General features: G+C 40.9%; 1 protein-coding gene across 1 annotated transcript in view; it reads left to right on the forward strand.

The window, feature by feature from the left end:
* Nucleotides 1-24,126, forward strand: part of POLQ (DNA polymerase theta) — a 125,027-nt gene that overhangs the window by 38,087 nt on the left and 62,814 nt on the right. Inside the window, exons 13-16 of the mRNA XM_056109129.1 lie at nt 100-242; nt 17,289-17,482; nt 18,974-19,098; nt 21,710-21,953. Coding sequence (XP_055965104.1) covers nt 100-242; nt 17,289-17,482; nt 18,974-19,098; nt 21,710-21,953 — 706 coding nt within the window. The remainder of the gene's footprint in view (nt 1-99; nt 243-17,288; nt 17,483-18,973; nt 19,099-21,709; nt 21,954-24,126) is intronic.

Raw genomic sequence — 24,126 nt, forward strand, 5'->3', positions numbered from 1 at the left:
AAATTAGAGTTTAACAGAGTAGATAGGGAGTAGAGACAGTGTTTGTTTTATTTTTAACATTTATTTTTCTTATCTTCCCTCCCCTGCTGCCTTCCCCAGAAAAAGTGTATTGTCCAACACATCTTGGTTCAGCAACTCTCTCCTCTTCACTTTCTCCGATTGATACTTTAGATATTTTTGCTGACCTCCAAAGAGCAATGAAGGGCTTTGTTTTAGAGAATGATCTACATATTGTCTATCTGGTAAGTTCTATTTTCTTTACTATAATATTGTGAAAACAGAAAAAAGTAACATATAGATTTTGTATATATCCTGTGTGTATATGTCTATGTAAACATATATACATATTTACCTGTGGTTTATATTCAGCTATAAAAAGAGAGGAAGTCTTGCCATTTGTGTAATATGGCATAACCTAAAGAGAGTTATGGTAAGAGTGTGGAAAAACACACAATGTATGGGGTCATGCATATGTAGAATCTGAAAAATATAAAAATCACAGAAACAGTAGAATGGTAATTGCCAGGGGCTGGAGTATGTAGAACGTGGAGAGTCACTGGGAATCCAATGTACATGTAGTAACTGTAGCTAATGTTTCTTGTCACGGTCATGGTCCTCCCGTTGTTCATCAATTTGCTCGAGCGGGCCCAGTAACATCTCCATCATGAGACTTGTTGTTACTGTGTTTGACATATCGAATATGTCACGAGGAGCTTGCCAGGCTCTGCCGTGCGGGCGAGATACTCTCGGTAGCTTGCCGGGCTCTCCGAGAGGGGCGGAGGAAGCGAACTCGGGTCGGCCATGTTGGCTGCGTGCAAGGCATACGCCCTACCCGCTGTGCTGTTGCTCCAGCCCAATGTTTCTTGTATATTTGGAATTTGCTCAGAGAATAGATCTTGGGGCTAGAGTACATTGGGTCTTTGCTTGCATGAGGCAGACCTGAGTTCAATCCTGCCATTATATGGTCCCCCGAGTACCACCAGTGGTGATTTTTGAGTCCAGAGCCAGCAGTAACCCTGGAGCATAGCCGGCTGTGGCCCAAAATACCAAAAATGTAAAACCAAAACAAAAAAAGAGAATAGATCTTAAGTGTTTTCGCCATACACATGTGCACACATAGGCGGTAACTGTGTGAGGTGGTGAATGTGTTAATTAGCTTGATTATGGTAGCAATTTTACAGTGAATATGTGTATCAAATCATATCTGTACACCTTAAATATTTGTTAATTGTACCTCAGCTAGAGGTGAAGGGAATGAAACAGATGCATTTCAATAAGCAGATGAGTGGTGGGGGTAGAGAGAATTGAAATTTTTATGCAATTAGTAAGGCTTATCTGATAATGAACTTAAATTATATTTCAGTTAAACTACATAGAGGCAAACAGAGTAGAAATGTTTATTTAGCAGTTGATTGCTGAATCATATGGTATCTTTTTAACAGTTTGAGGACCTTCTAAACTGTCAAGGGAGCGGCCTAAATTTACATTTCTACTAGCAATGTACAAAGATTCCTGTTCTCACAGATTCAGCTCTTGGTTTAGATGTTTGATTCGCTTTGGTTTTTATGACTGACATAAGGTAGAAATTGAATTTCAGATATTTTAAAGGAGGAATGCCCAGGTCACCACAGAGTATAGGAGATGGAAGGAAACTGAGGGGGTGCCGATAAGCAGGAAGCAAAGGGGAGAGTTCAAGGGAATCCAAGGACATAGTCGTGTAGAGGAGTGGGATAGCTAAATATCCGAACGTCAGAGTCAATAACTCTGAAAATAAGAGATCCAAACTTTAAAAACCAAACTTAAAAATGTGCCTGACAAGATGGGAAGGAGCCTGGGAACACTGGTGGAGGGAAGATGACCCTGGCGGTGGGATTGGCGCTGGAACATAGTATGTCTAAAAGCCAACTATGGATAACTCTGTAAATATTGGTACTTTAATTAAAAAAGAAATTGAACTTCATTCCTTTGCGTGTACATATCCTGTTATCTCAGTGTCAGAAATCAGTTGGCCATTAATATGAGGGTTTATTTCTGAACTTTCAATTCTATTTCATTGTTCTATATCTTTACTTATGCTCATGTTAATACTGTTTGGATTACTATATTGGCAGAGTCTGGCAAACTCCCCGTGGCGTACCCTATATGCCAAATACCAGTAACAATGATGGGTCTCATTCTCCTAAAGAGCCTTGAATATAATCTCAGGGCTAGGATGAAGGAGACGTTACTGGGGCCTGCTTGAGGCAATCGCCGAATAACTGGATGGTCGTGATTTGTGGATTACTATAGCTTGGTGTTAAGTTTCAATGTCAGAAATTGTGCATTTTTCTAATTTTGTAGGGTTTTTTTTTTTTTTTTGGCTATACCCAGCAGTGATCAATGCTTGCTCCTAGCCCTGTGCTCAGGGATCACCCCTGGCTTGGAGGACTTTATAGGTTGCTGGGGATTAAACCTGGGAAACCTGCATGCAAGGCAATCGCCCATAATTGCCAATGTAAAAATAAGTGCTCTCTGACCCTAATCTTGTTTCTTACGAAAAATAATTTTGATTGCTTTGTGTCCTTTGCCATGTTCTTATGTATTTTAGACTAAACTTTTCAAATTTTGTAAAGTCAGATGAATTTTGATAGAGATTAATTTTATTGAATCTGTAAGGACAATTTGGAGGCTATTGCCACCCAAAATGTTGCTTGTTCCAGTCCTTTTACATGCTGTCATTTCATTTATTTATTTATCTCTACTGATTTTCAAATATGGATTTTTTTTGTGTTGTTAAGCTTATTTCTAAACATTTTCCTTTTTTAAAAATATATTTGTTTTTATTAGTGAAACACCATGAGGTACAGTTGTAGACTTACAAACTTTCGTGCTTGGGTTTCAGTTATACAATGATCAAGTACCCATCCCTTCACCAGTGCCCATTCTCCACCATCACTGATCCCAGTACTCCTCCCACTCACCTACCACATCCCTACCCCGCTCTGCCTCTGTGGCAGGGTCTTCCCTTTTGCTCTCTCTTTCATTTAGGGTGTTGTGGTTTGCAATAGAGGTATTGAGTGTTCGAGTTCGGTCTATAGTCTATTTTCAGCATGCATCTCGCATCCAGAGTGAATCCTCCAAACATCCTTAACTTGGTGTTCCCTTCTCTGTCTGAGCTGCTGTTTTACCACAGCATGTGCTGCCAGCTTCGAAGCCGTGAAGCAGATCTCCTGGTACTTATCTCAACTATTGGGTGTTCATCTCCCATTCTGTTACTTTATTTTCCCCAGATGAGTGCGATCTTTTATGTCTGCCCTCTCTTTCTGGCTCATTTCACTTAGCATGATACTTTCCATGTAGAACCACTTGTATGTAAATTTCATGACTTCTTCTTATCTAACAGCTGCATAGTATTCCATTGTGTAGATGTACCAAAGTTGCTTTAACCAGTCATCTGTTCTTGGGCACTCGGGTTTTTTTTCCAAATTTTGGCTATTGTGGACAATGCAGCAATGAATATATAAGTGTAGATGTCATTTTGACTGTACTTTTTTGCCTCTACTCTGGGATATATTCCCAGGAGTGGCATTGCTGGGTCTAATGGGAGCTCAATTTCTAATTTTTTGAGAATCATCCATACTGTTTTTCAAAAGGGTTGAACCAATCGGCATTCCCACCAGCAGTGAAGGAGGGTCCCTTTCTCGCCACATCTGCGCCAACACCGGTTGCTTTTGTTCTTTTGGATGTGGACCAGTCTCTGTGGTGTGAGATGATATCTCGTTGTTTTGATATGCATCTTCCTGATGATTAGTGATGTAGAACATTTCCTCATGTGCCTTTTAACCATTCAGATTTCTTCTTTGAGAAAGTTTCTGTTCATTTTCTCACCACATTTTTTGATGGGGTTGGATGTTTTCTTCTAGTGGAGTTCAACCAGTGCTTTGTTTATCCCTTTTCGGGCAGGTATTAGGCGAATATCCTTTCCCATTCTGTAAACTGTCTTTGTATTCTGGTCACTGTTTCTTTTGAGGTGCAGAAGCTTCTTAGTTTAAGATAGTCCCATTTGTCTATCTCTGTTTTTACTTGCTTGGCCATTGGCATGTCATTTTTGAAGATACCGTTAGCTTCAATGTCGTGGAGGGTTTTGCCAACCTTGTCTTCAGTGTACCTTATGGATTCCGGTCTGATGTTGAGGTCTTAAATCCATTTTGATCTTACTTTTGTATATGGTGTTAGGTAGAGATCTGAGCCCATTTTTTTGCATGTAGCTGTCCAGTTTTGCTAACACAATTTGTTAAAGGGGCTTTCTTTGGTTCACTTCACATTTCTTGCTCCCTTATCAAAGATTAGATGATCATATATTTGGGGGGAGATGTCAGTATATTCAACCCTGTTCCATTGGTCTGAGGCTCTACCTTTGTTGCAGTACCATGCTGTTTTAATTATCACTGCTTTATAGTAGAGTTTGAAGTTAAGGAGATTGATTCCTCCCATTTTCTTTTTTCCCAAGAATTGCTTTAGCTATTTGTGGGGGCTTATTGTACCATATGAATTTTAGGAGTGTTTGCTCCATTTCTCTGAAGAATGTCATGGGTATCATTATAGAGATTGCATTGAATTTGTACAATGCTTTGACAATGTTAATTCTCCCGATCCATGAGTAGGGGATATCTTTCCATTTTCTCATGTCCTCTTTAATTTCCTTAAGTAGTGTTTTGTAGTTTTCTTTATATAGGTCTTTTAAATCCTTATTTAGGCTGATTCCTAGGTACTTGATTTTCTGAGGCACAATTGTGAACGGGATTGTTTTTTTCATGTCACTTTCTTCACTCATTATTTGCGTATAGGAAAGCCATAGACTTTTGGGCATTGATTTTATAGCTTGCAACTTTATATACAAGTCTATTGTTTCTAGGATTGACTTGGTAGAGGTTTTATATTTCTCTAAGTATGCTGTCATATCATCTGTGAATAGTGAAAGCTTGATTTTTTTCCCTTTCTTACTTGAATTCCCTTAATATCTTTTTCTTGCCCAACCTCTATTGCAAGTACTTCCAGAACTTTGTTAAACAGCAGTGGAGAGAGGGGCATCCTTGTCTCGTCCCTGATCTTAGAGGGAAAGCTCTTAGTTTTTCCCCATTGAGGATGTTGCTTGCTGTAGGCTTGTGGTAGATGGCTTTGACTATATTGAGGACAGTCTATACCCATTTTGGTGAGTGTTTTCATCATAAGCGGGTGCTGGATCTATCTTGTCAAGTGCTTTCTCTGTATCTATTGATATTATCATATGGTTTTTATCTTTTCTTTTGTTGATATGATAGATTACGTTGATTGATTTCTAAATGTTAAACCATGCTTGCATCCCTGGGATGAATCCCATTTGGTCATGTTGTATGATCTTTTTGATAAGTTGTTGAATTCTATTTGCTAGTATTTTGTTGAGAATCTTTGCATCTGTGTTCATCAGGGATTTCGGCCTGTAGTATTCTTTTCTTGTGTTTTTGTTTCCTTTTGATATTAGAGAGATATGAGCCTCATAGAAACTGTTTGGGAGAGTTTCTGTTTCTTCAATTTCCTGGAAAAGCTTGAGAAGAACTGGCCATAGATCCTCTTTAAATGTTTGGAAAAATTCGCTAGCAAATTCATCTGGACCTGGGCTTTTGTTTTTGGAAACTATTTATTACAGTTTCAATTTCCTTGATATTAATAGGACTTTTCAGGTATTCTAGATATTCTTGATTCAGCCTTGGGAGGTGATAGGAATCCAGGAATTTATCCTATTTCTTCTAGGTTCTCTCGTTTCGTGGCATACAGACTTTCAAAGTAGTCTCTGATGATCTTTGGAATTTCTTTGGTTTCTGTTGTGATATCCCCCTTTTCATTTCTGATTCGGTTTATTAGGCTTCTCTCTCTTTCTTTGTGAGTCTTGCTAGTGGTTTATCTATGTGTTTATTTTCTCGAAGAACCAGCTCTTGGTTTCATTGATCTTTCGAATTGGTTTTTGGGCTTCCATGTCATTGATTTCTGCTCTAAGTTTTATTATCTCTTTCTTTCTGCCTGGGTTGGGCTTCTTTTGTTGGTCCTCTTCTAAGTTCTTAAGCTGTGAAGTTAAGTTGTTTATGTGGGCCTTTTCTACCTTCCTGAGAAATGCTTGCGGAGCTATAAATTTTCCCCTTAGCACGGCTTTAGCTGCGTCCCACAGGTTATGGTAGCTCGTGCCTTCATTCTCATTTGTTTTCAGGTATCTTTTGATTTCTTCCTCGATTTCCTTCCTGACCCACTTGTTGTTCAACATTGAGTTGTTTAATTTCCAGGTGTTTGATTTGGTTTTCTGCATCTGTACATGATTAACTTCTATCTTCAGTGCTTTGTGGTCCCAAAAGATAGTTGATACAGTGTCTATCTTCCTGATGCTGTTGAGATATGCTTTGTTGCCTAGCACATGGTCTATTCTGGAAAATGTTCCATGTGCACTGGAAAAGAATGAGTATTCTTTTTGCGGGGGATATAAAGTCCTGTATAGATCTATTAGCCCTCTCTCTTCTATTTCTTCCTTCAGAGCCATTATTTCCTTGCTGAGTTTTAATCTTCTTGATCTATCCAGAGGAGATAAGGTGGTGTTGAAGTTTCCAACTACTTTTGTGCAGCTCATAATGTCCTTTTTTAAGATTTGTTAACAGTTGTTGTAAGTATTTGGCTGGTCCCTCATAGGGTGCGTATACATTCAGGAGTGTGATTTCTTGCTGCTGTACATATCCCTTGAATAATAAAAAAATGGCCTTCACCCCTTCTAATCTTTTTCAACATGAAATATATGTTGTCCGATACTGGTAAGGCCACCCCAGCATTTTTAGGGGGTTGTTTACTTGCACGATTGTTTTCCGTCCTTGACTTTGAGTCTGTGTTTGTTCTGACTGTTCAGATGTGTTTCTTGTAGGCAGCAGAATGTTGCTTCAGTCTCTAAATCCATTTTGCCACTCTGTGTCTCTTAATTGGTGCATTTAGACCATTGACATTGAGGGAGATTATTGTTATGGTGTTTGTGCCATCTTTCTGTAAGGGTTTATTGTGCTTGTAGTGGTTTGTCTTTTCTTACAGTAGCCCCTTTAGCCCTTTTTTAGGTTTGGTTTTGCGTTTATGAAATTTTGAGCTGTTGTTTATCCACAAAATAGTGTACCGTTCCTTCGAGTTTGAGTGAGAGTTTAGCCGGGTAATCTTGATCGTTCAATTCAGTGAGTTTTTTTACTGTATGCCACCATTGTTTCCAGCTTGGAGGATTTCCTCTGCTAGGTCTGCTGTGGATCTAAGGGGTGCTCCTTTGTATGTGATTTCCTTCTTTGACCTCGCTGCTTTCAGTATTGTGTCTTTATCCATGGCATCCATCATTCTAACTGTGATATGTCTTGGAGTGTTTTTGTTGGGTTCTCTTTTAGCTGGCACCCTTCAGGCTCCTTGAATCTGGATGCCTGCATTCTCCAGCTCTGGGAACTTTTCAGCAATAATTTCTTTAACTGTGGCTTTTTCATTGGGATTGCTTCCCTGACCTTCTGGTACTCCAATGATTGTAATGTTGTTCCTCTTCAAATCATCCCCTAGGACTCTGATTCGCTCTAGAGCTATTTTGAGGTCTCTTCCCAAATGTTTCCTGTAGGATTTCTGCAGCTCATCTTCCAGCTCACTGATTCTGTCTTTGGCTGTAGCCATTCTATTGTGTGTTTATTATTATTATTTTTTTTAATTTTTTGCTTTTTGGGTCACACCCAGCAATGCACAGGGGTTACTCCTGGCTCTGCGCTCAGGAATTACCCCTGGCAGTCGGTGCTCAGGGGAACATATGGGATGCTGGGAATCGAACCCGGGTCAGCCGTGTGCAAGGCAAACGCCCTACCTGCTGTGCTATTGCTCCAGTCCTAGTAGCCATTCTATTGTTGAGGGCACACACTGAGTTTTTAATTTAATCTACCGAATCCTTTATTCCTGACACTTCTGTGCATAGCTTTCCTATTTCTGCTCTCATTTCTTACTGTATTTTCTTGATTGTCTGATCCATTGTTTTTTTCATGCCCTCCTTTAATTTGCTAAATCTTTTCCACCGCTTCTCTGAGTTCATTGAACATCTTTATTACGTTATCTCTGAATTCTTTACCAGAGAGCTATCATTTGTGATTAACGCCCATTGAGGCTTCTGGACTCTTTTCATGGTCCTCTCCTCGTGGTGGGGATTTGCGCTGTTTCTTCATGTTGTGGTGGTGGTATGGAGACTGAGATCTGACACCAGATTGCTGGGTATGGGTAATATAACTGTGGCCACTGGCCCGAAATAGGGCATGCCCACATCCACAGAGGCCACGCCCCCTACAGGTACCTGGTTTGTGTGTGGGTGCAGACCTGGGAGAGGGAGAAAATCGGGAGCGGCATTGGGCCGGACAGGAAGGTGCTCGAGGAGGGTGGGCGGCCCAGGGTCCGAGAGGACGCCTGGGGCGTGCGCGTGGGGAGAAGGTGGCATCCTGGGTTCGATTATTCACTGACCTGGGAGAGGAAGAAAACCGGGTGGTTGTTGGGCCGTTCAGGAAGGTGCTCTGGGAGGGTGGGCGGCCCGGGGTCTGAGAGGATGCCTGGGGTGTGGACTTGGGGAGGAGGTGTAAACATTTTTATTTTGATGCTGTTATACATGGAATAATTTTGTTAATTTCATTTTCAGATAGTTATTAAAGTGTATGAGAGTACTTTTTAAAAATTCTGTTATTGTAATCCTGCAGCCTACTGAGCTTACTCATTAATATTTTGGTGGATTCCTTAGGATTTTTATATACAAGATTATGTCATGTGCAGATAGAAATGATTTTGCTTCTTTCTAGTCTTACTTTCTAGTCTTTTATTTCTTTTTTTAACTATTGACCTACTGCCAGAGCCCTGGTCAGGGTGGGGAGGAAAGCTCAACCCGCTCCCCTCCAAGGGGCCCCGGCGAGGACAGCCAGGCGCGGGGGCAGGAGACTGCACTGTTTTCTTCCAGGAGCTGGTTTTTATAGTCTCTGAGTCTTGGCCGCTGATGGGATTACTTGGCGCCAGGGGGCCAGGTGGTGGGTGTGACCCCCGCCTACTGGAATTTGGAGGATCTGGGTGGAGGATGCTCAGCCCCAATCCGAGTAGGCTTGGAGATCTCGGCCCCGGAACCCACGTGGCTTTGTCCCTCTGCCAGTACCTTCATGTGTGCGGAGAGTGGTCTCAGCATGGTGGTGGCTGGTCCTGGAGGTCTTCGGCTGCCGGAGCCCTGGTCGGGGCGGGGAGGAAAGCTCAACCCGCTCCCCTCCGCGCGACATCTTATTATGACATCTTATTCCTACTTTGGACAAACTGGCAGGCTACCGAATGTAGCCTGCCCACACGGCAGAGTCTGGCAAACTCCCCGTGGCGTACCCAATATGCCCAATACCAGTAACAATGATGGGTCTCATTCTCCTAAAGAGCCTTGAATATAATCTCAGGGCTAGGATGAAGGAGACGTTACTGGGGCTTGCTCGAGGCAGTCGACGAATAACAGGATGATTTGTGATTTTGTGATTGTGATTGACCTACTGAAATCTCAATAAAGTGAAATAGAGGGTGAGGGTAGACTTTTTTTAACAAGAAAGTCCAATTTCATTTTTTCCCTTCATTTATTTTGTGAAAGCACCAAGATTTACAAAGTTACTCATATTTGCATTTTGGACATAGAATGTTCCATCACAGATCCCACCTTCAGGTTCATTTTCCCCTCACCAGTGTTCAGGTTCCCTCTTCCACCCCACCCCACCCTAGCCTACCATCTCGATACTCACCTTTTTAAGTTTAAATTTTGGTCTCATGAGTTCAGTATGGGTTGGAGCAGTAGCACAGCGGTAGGGCGTTTGCCTTGCACGCAGCCAACATGGCCGACCCGAGTTCTATCCTCCGCCCCTCTCGGAGAGCCCGGCAAGCTACTGAGAGTATCTTGCCCGTATGGCAAAGCCGGGCAAGCTCCCCGTGACATATTTGATATGCCAAACACAGTAAGAAGTCTCACAATGTTACTGGGCCCGCTTGAGCAAATCGATGACCAACAGGAGGATAGTGACAGTGACAGTGATTTCAGTATTGTTGACCCGGTGGCTTGAATATTTAGTTCTGTCATTCCTTAACATCATGATATACATTGACATTTCCCCCTGTTGTTTCTCATCTGTCTCTTCTCCTCCCACCTTCCACTCATTGTTTTTCCTTCTCCTCCCTATTCTCTGACACCAAGGGTGTTCTAGGCACCCCCCTTCAAACTACTGGGTTTTCTCATTCAGTTTCTCTAAATACCACATATAAGTGACATAATTTTGTGTTTATTCTTTTTCTGGCTTTATTTACCATGATGTCTTTCTGTTCCATCCATGTAGCATCAAGTTGCATGATTTCATCATTCCTTACAACTGCATAGTATTCCATTATACATGTATATAATATATACACACAGACACACACACATATATATATATACATATATATATATACACACACACACACACACCACATCTTCATGATTCATTGATCTGTTGTTTGACATCAGTATTGATTCTATTTCTTAGCTATTGCAGTGACTGCTGGAATGAATAATTGTGTGCACAGTACTTTTGAATTAATAGAGAAGACTTTTTTTTTTAGTGAAACACCATGAGGTACAAGTTGTAGACTTACAAACTTTTTTCACCAATGATCCCAGTAGCCCTCCCACCCCCCCATAGAGAAGACATTTTAGTTGTAAGAGAAAGTATTCAAACTTTACCACAAGTGATATTATGATTTCTTTTTGTTTGTTTCTGGCTTTGGGGGACCACACTAGGCAGTTCTCAGGTATTAGTCTTGGCTCTGTGCTTAGGCATCAGTCTCTCTGGTATTTGGGGTACCATATACAGTGCTGGGGATTGATCCAACTGTGAATTTTTTTTGTACTTTTTTTTTACAATCTTTAACAGGTTGAGAAAATTCCCTGTTCTTCCGAATTTATTCAGTTATTTTTGTTTCAATAAAAGGCTCTTAGATTCTGTTAGGTGTTTTTTCTGCCTCTGCTGAGATCTTCATGTGCCTTTGCCCATTTTTCTATTGACAAAGTATATAATATGAATTCATTTTTTGATATTAATATTATTTTGTCTCTTTTGTTTCCTTGTATTTCTTTTTCTAATTATCTGTGCTATTTGATATATAAGTAGAATTTGTAAATAGCTTGTAAAATATAAATACTATATTGTTATAGGCTATTTAAAATATGAAGTCATCTTTTATATGACTGTGTCTTTATTTTTTTATTTTTTTCCTTCTAAAGTTATTTTATTTAATTTATTTTTTTTTATTGAATCACTGTGGGAAAAATTACAAAGCTTTCAGGTTTAAGTCTCAGTCATGCAATCATCAAACACATTTCCCTTCACTAGTACTTATTTTTCACCACCAAGAACCCCAATATACCCCCCTCCTAATCCTCCCAATGCCTGTGAGGCAGATGAATTCTAGTTAACACTCTATCTACTTTGATTAGATTCATTGTTTCGACAAAAGATGCACCATTATTATTTAGAGTTTACACCCCCAAGTCAAACCTGCTGAAAAGGTATTGTGAAATATTTTGTTTTCTACAGCTGGTTACAAGAATCAAATGATTTTGGATTTCTGATATTTTACTTATTAAGCCTGGAAGTATTTCAGCCGAGAGTCAGATAATTATGAGATTGGTTACTGTGGCTCTGGAGCCGTGGCCATGCCAGATTGCCGCTTGTGGGGGGGCAGCTCGTGAGCTCGGTAGGGTGTGAAGGACAAGCTGGGAACGCCCCCCCTTCCCATGAGGTTTCAGTTGCCCCAACTCGACTGGCCTATACCTGGCTTTCCAAAAAGCTCCGAGGCGGCCGCCATCTTGCTTTCCAGAGGGAAAAAGGCGGAAGGGAGCAACACCCTTTCCCTTCTGGGCAGGCATGGTGGCGTGGATTAACACCTAGTCCATTCACTTTTTTGCCGCAAGCTGCCAGGCTCTACATTAAGTCCTTGTGCTTCTGGAGCTATGGCCGTGCCAGAGAGCTGCTCATGGGGGCAACTTGTGACCTCAGTAGGGCGTGAAGGACGAGCCGGGAACGCCCCCCTTCCCCTGAGGTTTCAGTTGCCCCATCACAACCGGCTCATACCTGGCTTTCCATAAAGCTTTGAGGCGGCTGCCATCTTGCTTTCCAGAGGGAAAAAGGCAGAAGGGAGCAACACCCTTTTCCTTCCAGGCAGGCATGGTGGTGTGGATTAACGCCTAGAGTATGACTGTCTTTAAAGAAGCTGGGCGATCAAAGGAGAGCAAACATATGAAGTTTGTACATTATATGGATTTCAGTTATTATCTTTTATTTTTTTATGCTAGTGTGACTTTGTTCCAACCAGCCTTCTTTGCGATTTATTGTTGTCAGCGTATTACAAATATACACACAAGACATGTGTATATAATATTCTTTTTTTTTTCAGTTACTTTATAAATCCATCAAGAGCAGAAATTAGGAGAAATAGGCAATCATTAAGTCTTCATAAATATCCACACAATTATTTTTACTGCCACTCTGCTTATTATATGTTATCAGAATGCCGTTTTGAGTCATTTTCAGTTGAAAAGCTTTTTTGTAATCTTTCTTGTAAGCATTCTAAAATTTTTCTTAGATTTTCTTTTTGCAAGTAATTCTTTTGTGCTTTTGTTTTCAGAAAGATAGTTTAAATGAGATTTTTGGTTGACAGTTTTCTTTTTCTTTTGGCAGTTCAAATATGTCATCTCACTACAGTCTACCCTGTGTTATTTCTGATGTCAAGTCAACTCAATCTTACTTGTTTTCTCTAATATGTGATACTTTTTTCCCCTTTTGTTTCCTTTTAGATATTCTCTGTTATTGCAAAGTAGGCTCTCCAGATGAGTACAGGAGTCCAGAGGCCACTCCTAGCAGTTCTCAGCTATATGGGCCTGACTATTTTGTACTCTTACTGACCTGGACATGTGGGGACTACCAGTGCCACCCCAGTGGTGTTGGGGGCCACGAGGGCAGTGTGCCTAGGATACTCAGGGGACCAGGTTGTACTGAATTCAACTTGGGGCTTACGCAAGTGATCCATACCCTTAAGCCATTTCTCCAGCTCTCTTGGTTCTTCTACTTTTGACTCTATTGTATCTGGTGTTGTACTATCCTATATATGCTGCTTTTTATAAGTCTCTGTTCATTCTTCCTCTTTCCCCTGCCCCCCACCCTCTTTTAGTTGGCATATCTCTGTCTATCTTCATGTTTGCTGATTCTCTCTTCAGTCACTGTTAGGTTCTTTAGTGAATTGCTTTTTAATTCACTTAATCACTTAACTTCCCGTTAGTCATCAATTTGCTCGAGCGGGACCCAGTAACGTCTCCATTTGTCCCTGTCGCGTGCTAGTGTAGCCCAGTGGCGTCTGTTCGCTCTAGGAACATGAAGAGCCTCAAACGGATCGTTCATGATCTTGATGAAGAAGTCTGACCATCTGGTAGGTGGGCGGCCACGCGGTCTTTTGACATCCCGTGGAATCCAGTCGGTAACAGCTCCAGTCCAGCGGTCGTCTTTAAATCTCATTACGTGACCAGCCCATCTGATTTTTGACACCTTGGCAAACGAGACAGGTCCCTGATTCTTGATCGTCGATGGATGTCGGAACTCCGGATTCTTTCTCTCATTTGAGTGAAATGTGATATTCCAAGCATAGCTCTTTCTATTCTTCTTTGGGAGACCTGAATAGCGTTCTCATCCTGTTTGCGTAGGGCCCAGGTCTCTGAGGCATATGTTAATGCAGGAAGAACAGTGGAATCAAAGAGATGTGCCCGGAGCCGGAGTTTCTTCATCCTCTTAGCTATTTCTTCGACGTTCTTGAAGGCGTTCCAAGCCGCTCTCTTCCTCCTGCGCAGCTCGGGTGCCAGGTCATTTGTCATGTTGACCTCTCGACCTAGGTACACATAGGTGTTGCATTCAGAGGTGGTAGTTCCGTTGAGAGCAAATGGGGCGTCAGGAACGAGGCTGTTTCTCATAAACATTGTCTTTGTAAGATTCAGCTGTAGTCCTACCTTTCCACACTCACGGTCAAAGTCAGCCAGCATTTGTGCCGCTTGGCTGATGTTTGGTGTTATTAAAACAATGTCATCAGCAAAGCGGAGGTGGTGTAGTTGCCTACCATCTATCTTCACTCCCATTCCTTCCCATTCCAGTCATCGCATGATGTTCTCGAGGGTGGTACTGAAGAGTTTCAGTGAAACGGTATCACCCTGCCGAACCCCTCTCTTGACATCAATGATTACTTCTTTGTAGAATGGTGAGAAAATAGAAATAATTAGAAAGCTGAATCTGCTTTTTAATTATGCACTTTTAACTTTAAAATTTCCATTTTGCTTTTTTGTTGTTGTTGTTTTATTTCTTTTTGATCCGATTCTCTACTTGAGACATTGTCAGGTTTATCTTGTTTGCTTTTGGGCCCCTAGTGATGCTTGGGTTGCTCCTGGCAGTGTTCAAGGTATCATCGGGTGTCTGGGACTGAGCCTCGGCCTTCAAAAGCCATACAGGTGCACTGCCCATTGAGCTGTTCTCTCGCCTGTCTGTTCATGCTTTCACTTCATTAAACTCTATTTTCTCTTATTAACATGCTTTTAATATCTGCTTTGAAATCTTCATCTGACATTTCTAATACCTGGAGACTCTAAATGGTGTTTCAATCATTTGCTTTTTCCTTTGTGTTTAGGATACACTTTTCTGTTTTTTTTGCTTGTCTCTTTTTGTTTTTCCTTTTATTAAATATATTTTCATCTTAGATATTGTAGAAATTATGAGTATTGCACAGAATTTGATAGTATTGATGTTAAAAGTGCTTATGGGGGCCTGAAGCTATCTCACCTGTCTGAACATATGCATTGCATACAGAAGGTCTGGGTTAAGTCCCTGAGACCACTTGGTTCCCTCAGCCCTGCCAGGAGTGAAACCCAGGCACAGAACCAGGAGGAGCTCCTGAGCATTGCTGGGTATGACTCTTAAAAAAGAGAAAATACAAATAAAAATTTATATTTGGGATTATGTTATGTACCAGGACTATTTTAACTGTTATATTAAAGTTATTGTTGTAAAACTCTATAATATCACTTAATTAATGACAGCAACATCGTTGTAGCTAAAAGATAAGAAGACAGAATCCATACGCTATTAAGGTTCTGAGTAGTTAGGAGCTGCGGCTTGGTGCTGACTGTGGGATTTATGGCAAACATCCGTGCTGATAAGGCCTGGCGGGAGTGTGCTCTGACAACAGTAAAGGATCATTTACTCCCATGTGAACTGTATCTTGCTCTCCTTTTTGATGTATGGATGAACTGTATCTTGTTCTCCTTTTATCTCACTAGGATGTGGGGAAGATGCTTTGTTTTTGATACAAACCTAAGTGCAAATTGCCGTTAATCATGCAAGATTTTAGTTGACACTTGGAAATATAGTTTTGGAATATGAAAGCAACCTCAATTTTTCAACCATTTGTCCAATGGGTTAGAGTTCCAGGATTCATTGCAATCTCTGGGCTGGTCGTGATGAAATAAACCTCTGACCCCCTCCCCTTCTGTGTCTAGGCTATCTCATTGAGTTATGATGAATTCAGGCCTAACAATTAAAGTTACTGAATTTTGTGAAATCTGTTTTGTATGTTTTATGGTCTTTTTCCTTTTTGTTATGACTGAAAATTTTATTTTAGCCAAAATATCTGAAAAATTTAATTTAGAATAGAGTATTGGTGGTATTCTGGGACTCTGCAACAAAAAGCATTTTTGCGTGATTCTCAGACATTCATAGCACTGACAACTCCTCGTCATGCTCTCTGGTTTGTGTGTGTGGCTGACACCTTCGGAGTAGCAGCACAGAGCCAGATCAATGCCTGTCTCCCCAGTAAGCAATATTAAAATATTTCATCTGTTGCAAAGCTGCAATTTCCATCTTTCTACTTTACTTATTTTTTTACTTTGGGCCACCCGCTGGGGTCCTCAGGGCTTACCCCTAGTCTGTGATCAGGGATCACTCCTGGTGGTCCTTAGGGAACCCTATGGGGTGCTGGGAATAGAAGTTTAATCAGACACGGGCAAGGCAAGTGCCCTGCCTGCTGATTCCATTTTTCTACTTATAAGTCAGCAATGCTGGAGGGTGGCTACCAAATGCATGCTCCAGCACTGACGATAGCCAGACACAGGCTCAGAGCTGTCGTTTGGTGAGAGGAAGGGAGCTGGAGACCCCCCATCTATTTCAGATAAGCACACGGACAGAACAGAATTATTGTCAGCGTATGTTCCTTCATTCTGTTTAAAATTCTGCAGATAGCTCTGTGGGCTAGTAGCCCGGGCAAGTTTTTTCCTGAAGTATCAGAAGGGGTAGTTGAATCGTACATGATGCTTTGCTGATCCTAGGGCAATAGACTTTTCCTTGTTTTTGCTCCAACTCTTATTCTGCTTCATTTTATTTTATTTCTTACCATCTTTCTGTGTGCTGTCTTCTTCATTCTGATTCTTGTCTCACTGTCATCATCTTTTCATGTTTAATCTTAGTTGCTGGTATTCTGTGGTTTGTTTTTAAATACATGAAGTTTCACATATAGGAGATGTTAGCACATAAAAATTTTCAAATTCTTAAGCATTAGATTTTGCTGGAGCGATAGCACAGCGGGTAAGGCGGTCGCCTTACAAGCGGCCAACATGGCCGACCCGAGTTCGATTCCTCCGCCCCTCTCCGAGAGCCCGGCAAGCTACCGAGAGTATTCGATATGCCAGACACAGTAACAACAAAGTCTCCAATGGAGACGTTACTGGGCCCGCTCGAGCAAATCGACGATCAACTGGAGGGCCTTTACCTTTACCTTTAGATCTTGCTTAGTTTTGTTTATATGTGGCGTGTGTGTGTGTGTGTGTGTGTGTGTGTGTGTGTGAGAGAGAGAGAGAGAGAAAGAGAGAGAGTGTGTTTGTGTGTTGTGCAGGATATTGAATCCAAAGATCCACTCACATATGCAAGGCCCATATTTTATCCCTAACTCTAGGCTTTGTGTTTTGGCCACATTCAGAGTGCTCAGGGATCATCTCTAGCCGGACTCACGGGACCATAAGTCGTGCTAGAGATCAAACCTGGATTGGCAGCATTTTCAAGGCAAACAACCTACCCACTGTGCTCTCTCTGCAGCCCATACTTTTGTTTTTAATATTAATCGCTATTTCTTTAAAACACATTAATTTTAGCTAATTGTTTTATTTTTCTTCTTTTTAGGTTACACCTATGTTTGAGGATTGGACTACTATTGATTGGTATCGATTTTTCTGTTTATGGGAGAAACTACCAACTTCAATGAAACGAGTTGCAGAGCTAGTGGGAATTGAAGAAGGTTTCTTGGCTCGTTGTGTGAAAGGAAAAGTAGTAGCCAGAACTGACAGACAATACCGACAGATGGCCATCCATAAAAGGCAAATATCAAAACGTTTTTATTATCCAGAATTGAACACAGTGTCCGATATGCAGAAGATGTGTAGTCACTCACTGGTTTTAAACTGCATCCAATTTAAAATAGCTGAATTCAAAGTGTATTTTTTTTTCTCTTCAGTGTTGGAGATTGAACTCAAATATGCAAGGCATGCGCTTTTCCATTAAACTGTCTCATTGCCAAAATATAAATTCTCATGGTAACAACATTAACTCAGTAAAAAAAAAAAAATGGATTTTGGCTATGTATAATAAAAGTTTTTGGTTTCTTATTTTTGCATATTTATTGATATTTTAGTTTCTTTAACTTAATAGTTTAGAAGCCTTTATATATGAAAACCTTTTATTTTATTTTTTTAAATTTTTTTAATTTTTTATTTTTTTGCTTTTTGGGTCACACCCGGAGATGCTCAGGGGTTACTCCTGGCTCATGCACTCAGGAGTTGCTCCTAGTGGTGCTCGGGGGACCATATGGGATGCTGGGAATCGAACCTGTGTCGGCCATGTTGGCTGCGTGCAAGGCAAAAGCCCTACCCGCTGTGCTATTGCTCCATCCCCTGAAAACCTTTTAAAGTTGAGTAATTTTTGTCCTTAAAGGAAAATGTGAATCAGAATTACCAATTTAATGAATTTATGCTTTGTATCATTCTTTAAAGTGACTTATGCCAATAAAAGAGAATCAGTTAAAACATTTACATAGGGAACTGAACAACTTTTAGTATCTTCTAAATATAACATTTTTCTTAGGACATTAGCCTTTAATAAATGTATAACATAGCACTGTCCACTGTCCTCCCGTTGTTCATCGATTTGCTCGAGCAGGCCCAGTAATATCTCCATTGTGAGACTTTGTTGTTATTGTGTTTGGCATATCGAATACGTCATGGGTAGCATGCCAGGATTTACCGTGCAGGTGAGATACTCTTGGTCGCTTGCTGGGCTCTCCAAGAGGGGCAGAGGAATCGAACTCAGGTCGGCCATGTTGGCTGCGTGCAAGGCAAACGCCCTACCGCTGTGCTATCGCTCCAGTCCATGTATAACATAGTCAAGTATAAAATTTGCAATAACTTATGTTTCTTGGATTATTTGTGGTATTGTTGCCTTCATATCAAAACTTGTTTTTAATAACTGAAATCTGTCACTTTACTGAAATAGAGGACTGTATAACTGTATCAAGTGTTCTTTTAAATTGTACCATTGCATTATTTGAACTGAGAATTTCTTGAAATTTGTTAGCAACACTGAAATATGGAGATCTTTTTGCTGTGTATAAAGTCCAAGCTTTTATTGTTAATTTTAGTTCTTTTCTCTAGTACCTCAGAATTTTATAAACACTGAGTTCAGTTTTGTTCACCAATATTATATTCTGGTAGAAATCTCTCAGAAAACTCTGTGGTCTTTTTAGTCTATATTTTGTACTTTTGTAGTAGACTTAAGCAACTACTTATAATCTTTTTGGTGGTTTGCTTTTCCAGATTTTTCACCAGTCTTGTGCTATTAGATTTAATCAGTGAAGTTCCCTTAAAAGAAATCAATCAGAAGTTTGGATGCAATCGTGGACAGGTTCAATCTCTGCAACAGTCAGCTGCAACTTATGCAGGTGGGTTAAATCAGTGTTTCAAATTTTATTTCAAACTCAGTGCATAGAGCCAAGAATATGTGTGAGACTCTCCTAGGTTTGAGTCTCAGCACCAAAAATCAAAACAGTCTCTGGTTTGAAGTTAAGATTATGCTTTCTTAAATTTTATTTTTTTCCTTGACATCTATAAAAATGAAGGGATCATGTGAAGCCATACTTTTTATAATCTCTTCCTCATGGGAACATCCAAACTATTGATGTTGTTGGACCCCACGGGTGGCTCACGTGAGTCCAGAGGAGAGAAAGATGGTCACCCTCTCTCACTCCACCTCTGCCACTCAGGAGTCGCTGGAAGACTAGGGCCGGTAAAGTCTGCAATAAGCGCCTGCTCGGCACGGGCCTGAACCCCGCCAGCCCCACAAGGTGGCCGTTAGGCCACACCTGAAGTCCACTTGGTCTTCTCAGCAGGGGAGTTGATCCCCGCCACTCGATTGCTCGGGGAGCCATGGACTCAGGCAGGGGAGAGGATTTGCTCTTTGCAGGAAAGGAGAGGCCAGTCCCAGGCCTTACCTGGGGTTTCTAGGGTACTTGTCTCAGTCGCAGGAAAGAATTTCAGGAGTAGACAAGCAGTGAAGTAACAGATTTTATTTGGAGGTTTTTGGAGAGAAAGAGAAAGGGGTAAGCAGATAAGTGGAGGAATGGAGAGTGAGAGAGACAGAGTAACGCGCTCAGAGAGAATGTGGGCTTCTCCAAGGGTGGAGAGAGCCTCAAATGGGCTCTTAGGCTGGCTTTCATAGATCCTTCGAGGGTCGTTTCTGATTCAGAATGTTCTGGAATCTCCTTGGGGCTGGATCACTGAAATTAATCAGATGAAAAGAGAGGTCCTAGGATTTTCAAAAAGAGGAACTTCATGGGGAGGGGGCCTATATCCTACCTGCCTACCTCACTATGGCCCCTCTGGGCTTAGTTTTCCTGCTAGCTAGGATTTGGGCTTTGGTTTTTCCAGTTTATATTAACTGCTGAACCATCTCCTTTTTGTTTTTGTTCTTTTTTTCTGTGTGTGTGTGTGTGTGTGTGTGTGTGTGTGTGTGTGTGTGTGTGTGTGTTCTCTGCATATGACAAAAAAGAAATAGATAAAAACATCCCTTTGAGAAAAGGTTTTTCTTTGTCTCATCAAGTTAATAATTAATGGTTATTATTGAGGAGGAGGATGGCAAAAGGACAAGACTTTCTGCTCCGATTTTAACATTTCTAAACATTACCTTTCCTTGAAGGAAACTAATCTTTGATAAAATTAAATGAATATTCTCTAAGTGAAGTTTTGAACTTGATTTTACAAAAAAAATTCTTAAAAGCCCTTAGGAAGGGAATTTAAACTGCTAGAGTGTGAACTCATATATCTAAGAGGTCTTATTGTGACTGCGTATATGAGAGATATGAGGGAAAGAGGAGAGGAGAGGGAAGTGACTCGATGTCTACGATGGGAGAGACAGTCTATAACTCAGTGATGTCAAAGATCACAAGTGGTCGTTGGGGTTACTGTTCACACAGGGGAGTGATTTCTTTTGTTTGTTTTATTTGCTTTGTGGGTCATACCCAACAATGCTCAGGGACTACTCCTGGCTCTGTACTCAAGAATTACTCCTGTACTCCTGGTGGTGTTCAGGAGACCATATGGGATGCTGAGAATGAACAGGGTCAGCCATGTACAAGGCAAATGCCCTACATGCTGTACTGCTGCTCCGGCCCCTAGAAGTGATTTTCTTAATGACACTTGGCTGCTCTGGCATGGCTTTTTTTTTTTTTTTTTGCTACATTAGCTATTGATCTAGAAGATCTTGTCTATATAATGTCATATAACAGTGTTACTTCAATTTTAATTAAACGATGACAGTATCACCCAGAACTTCACTCTTTGTAATAATATCAGCACTTGGATATTTAAATTACCTTTCTTGTTTACCTCTAAACAAGAGGCAAGAGCCCTTGTTTTATAGTATTATGTGCTGCCAAAGGGAGCATCCTTAAGTGTTTTTTAAGAGTCTCTTATTTAAATGAAAGTAAGGAAGTGAGAATGAAAGGAAGGAACTAGGGTGGGAACTTTTTTGTTTGTTTTGTGTTTATGTCCCCTGCCTTAGTTTTTTCAAATGTCAGGCTCATGATTAAGAATTTAAAAGAGATTACATATCTTGCATTGGCAGATTAAATTGGTTATATGAGGCCCTCAGGCTGGAGCAATAGCACAGCAGTAGGGCGTTTGCCTTGCACGTAGCCAACATGGCCAACCCGAGTTTGATTCCTCCACCCCTCTCTTAGAGCCCGGCAAGCCACCAAGAGTATCTCGCCCGCAGGGCAGAGCCTGGTAAGCTACCCGTGATGTATTCAATATGCCAAATACAGTAACAACAAAAGTCTCCAATGGAGACATTACTGGGCCCGCTCGAGCAAATTGATGAACAACGGGAGGACAGTGATATAAGGCCCTTAATGTGTGTCTGTTCTTAGGTAACTTACATTCTGAGATTGTTAAACATGATAGCCTGTAAGGAAACAAAAACGATGAAACTAAAGTACATCAAGAATTAGTTTATAAAGAATTTTGAATTCAATAAATATTCTGTAAATATTCTAGGGATGATTACAGTGTTTTGCAACCGCCTGGGCTGGCACAACATGGAACTACTCCTTTCCCAGTTTCAGAAGCGCCTCACCTTTGGTATCCAGAGGGAACTGTGTGACTTGATCCGGGTGTCCTTACTGAATGCACAGCGAGCCAGGTTCCTTTATGCTTCCGGCTTTCTTACTGTGGCAGATCTTGCCAGGGCAGATATTTCTGAAGTGGAGACTGTTCTGAGAAGTGCTGCACCTTTTAAAAGGTAAGCTACATTAGGGTTGAATCTGTCTATACTAAGGTTATTAAATATAAATCTTAATTTTTAAATAAATATAGCAATAGTGTGCTAAAGTATTTTTTCTTAGTATCATGACCTACCTGCTTGGCTTAAGTAGAAAAAAAATGTGATCAATTTTTTTCCTCTTAAGGATTACAAATTGTGCATTAAAAAAATATTTTACGAACAAATGACCTTTCTAAAAGTATTAAAATTCTCTCGCTAGAAAGGTTGAGTTAAGGCAAGTTAATAATACTTGCTGGGTCTATGGATATTTATTTTCAACATTCACTCAGGATTATTTTTAGACTTTTTTTAGGCAAGAGAACTTTAAATGTACTTCCTTTGCCTATTCTTTGGAACACTAATTTGTGGAAAAGGTATCTTGCCATATGTGCACATATGTATTTAGCTAATTCAATGAATTTACCAGTCTTAACATATAATCAGGAAATAATTTGCTTATTTTATCAGCAGTTTGTCTATGAATTCACTTATAAGGTATCTCAACGAGATCCCATAGCTTTTCCAGCATTTTCAGAAATTTAACAGAGTTTTGTTTTTAGGAATTAAGTTCAGTTTCAGTGCTGCTATGTGGTAATTTTTTGGTTGGACCTGCAGAAATGGTACTAGGTACTGAACTCACACTGGGAGGATCTTGGTTCAGGATGGGCCACAGTGAGTCCCTATGGTCTCAATTGATGGAATTGGAGGGATGGGGTAAGGGTTGCGGAGCTTGACTTTTAAGCTTTTCTTTTCTTCTTTTTAATTTTATTGAATCACTGTGAGATAGTTGTAAGCTTTCATGTTTGCGTTATAATCATACAATGATCAAACACCATCCCTTCACCAGTGCACATTCCCCACCACCAATATCCCCGATATACCCCCCTTTCCCACCCTTTCATTGCTTCCATGGCAGACAATATTCGCCATACTGTCTCTACTTTTGGGCATTATCGTTTGCAATACAGATATTGAGAAGTTATCATGTTTGGTCCATTATCTGCTTAAAGCACACGTCTCCCATCCCAGCCGATTCCTCCAGCCATCATTTCCTTAGTGATCCCTTCTCTGTTCCAGCTGCCTTCTCCCCTCTGCTCATGTGGCAGGTTTCCAGCTATGGAGCAATCTTTCTGGCCCTTGCCAACTGGTCCAGCCTTTTTGGAAAACAATATGGACAGACCTTCAAAAACTAGAAATTGAGCTTCCATATGACCCCGCAATACCACTTCTGGGAATATATCCTGAGGATGCAAAAAGCACAGTAGAAATGACATCTGTACCTGTATGTTCATTGCAGCACTGTTCACAATAGCCAAAACCTGGAAACAACCCAAGTGCCCTAGAACAGATGACTGGTTAAAGAAACTTTGGTACATCTACACAATGGAATAATATGTAGCTATTAGTAGAGATGAAGTCATGAGACTTTTAAGCTTCTTAATACAGTCAGTTACTAGAGTCGGCTGAATGGAAGGCCGGAAGTGGGCCATACCAAGGGGCGAGCTCCCTGGTTCAACCGCTGGGGTCAATGGAGTGAAGGTGGGCACAAGAGGTGGCCGACTGGCAGCAGATCATAGTGACCAAAAAAGGACTGGTTCACCTGCCAAGGCAGAAGGGGCTGTGGGCCAATACTCCATCTCTTTTTTAATGAGTAGTTTATTGAACTCTAATCTTATTGTCTTTGTGTCTGCTTATGGTGTTATGTTTGCTTATGGTGTTTGATTCATTAAAATGGTTGCTTGTTATTTGATGAATAGATATTCTGACTGAATATAATGAAGTTTTTTTTATTGATATTATGATTTGGTTGTTAAATTGTACTCTTTGTTACATTTAATACCTTTTCGACCTGAACTTTGATATTTTTGTGCATCAATATGCCACTCTTCTTTTTTTCCCCAATTGTTTCTCTTTGGCTGGGGATACCTTTGTTTATCCTTTTCTGGTTTTATTTGCTTTAGTTGTTGTTTTCTTTGGGGGGGCGGGGGGGAGGGCTTTTTGGGTCACACCCAGCGATGCACAGGGCTTACTCCTGGATTTGCACTCAGGAAGTGCACGGGGGACCATATGGGATGCTGGGAATTGAACCCGTGTCAGCCGTGTGCAAGGCAAATACCCTGCCTGCTGTGCTGTCGCTCCAGCTCCTGTTTGC

Source organism: Sorex fumeus, unplaced genomic scaffold, assembly GCF_029834395.1.
Source record: "Sorex fumeus unplaced genomic scaffold, SorFum_2.1 ptg000265l, whole genome shotgun sequence".
Lineage (NCBI taxonomy): Eukaryota > Metazoa > Chordata > Mammalia > Eulipotyphla > Soricidae > Sorex > Sorex fumeus.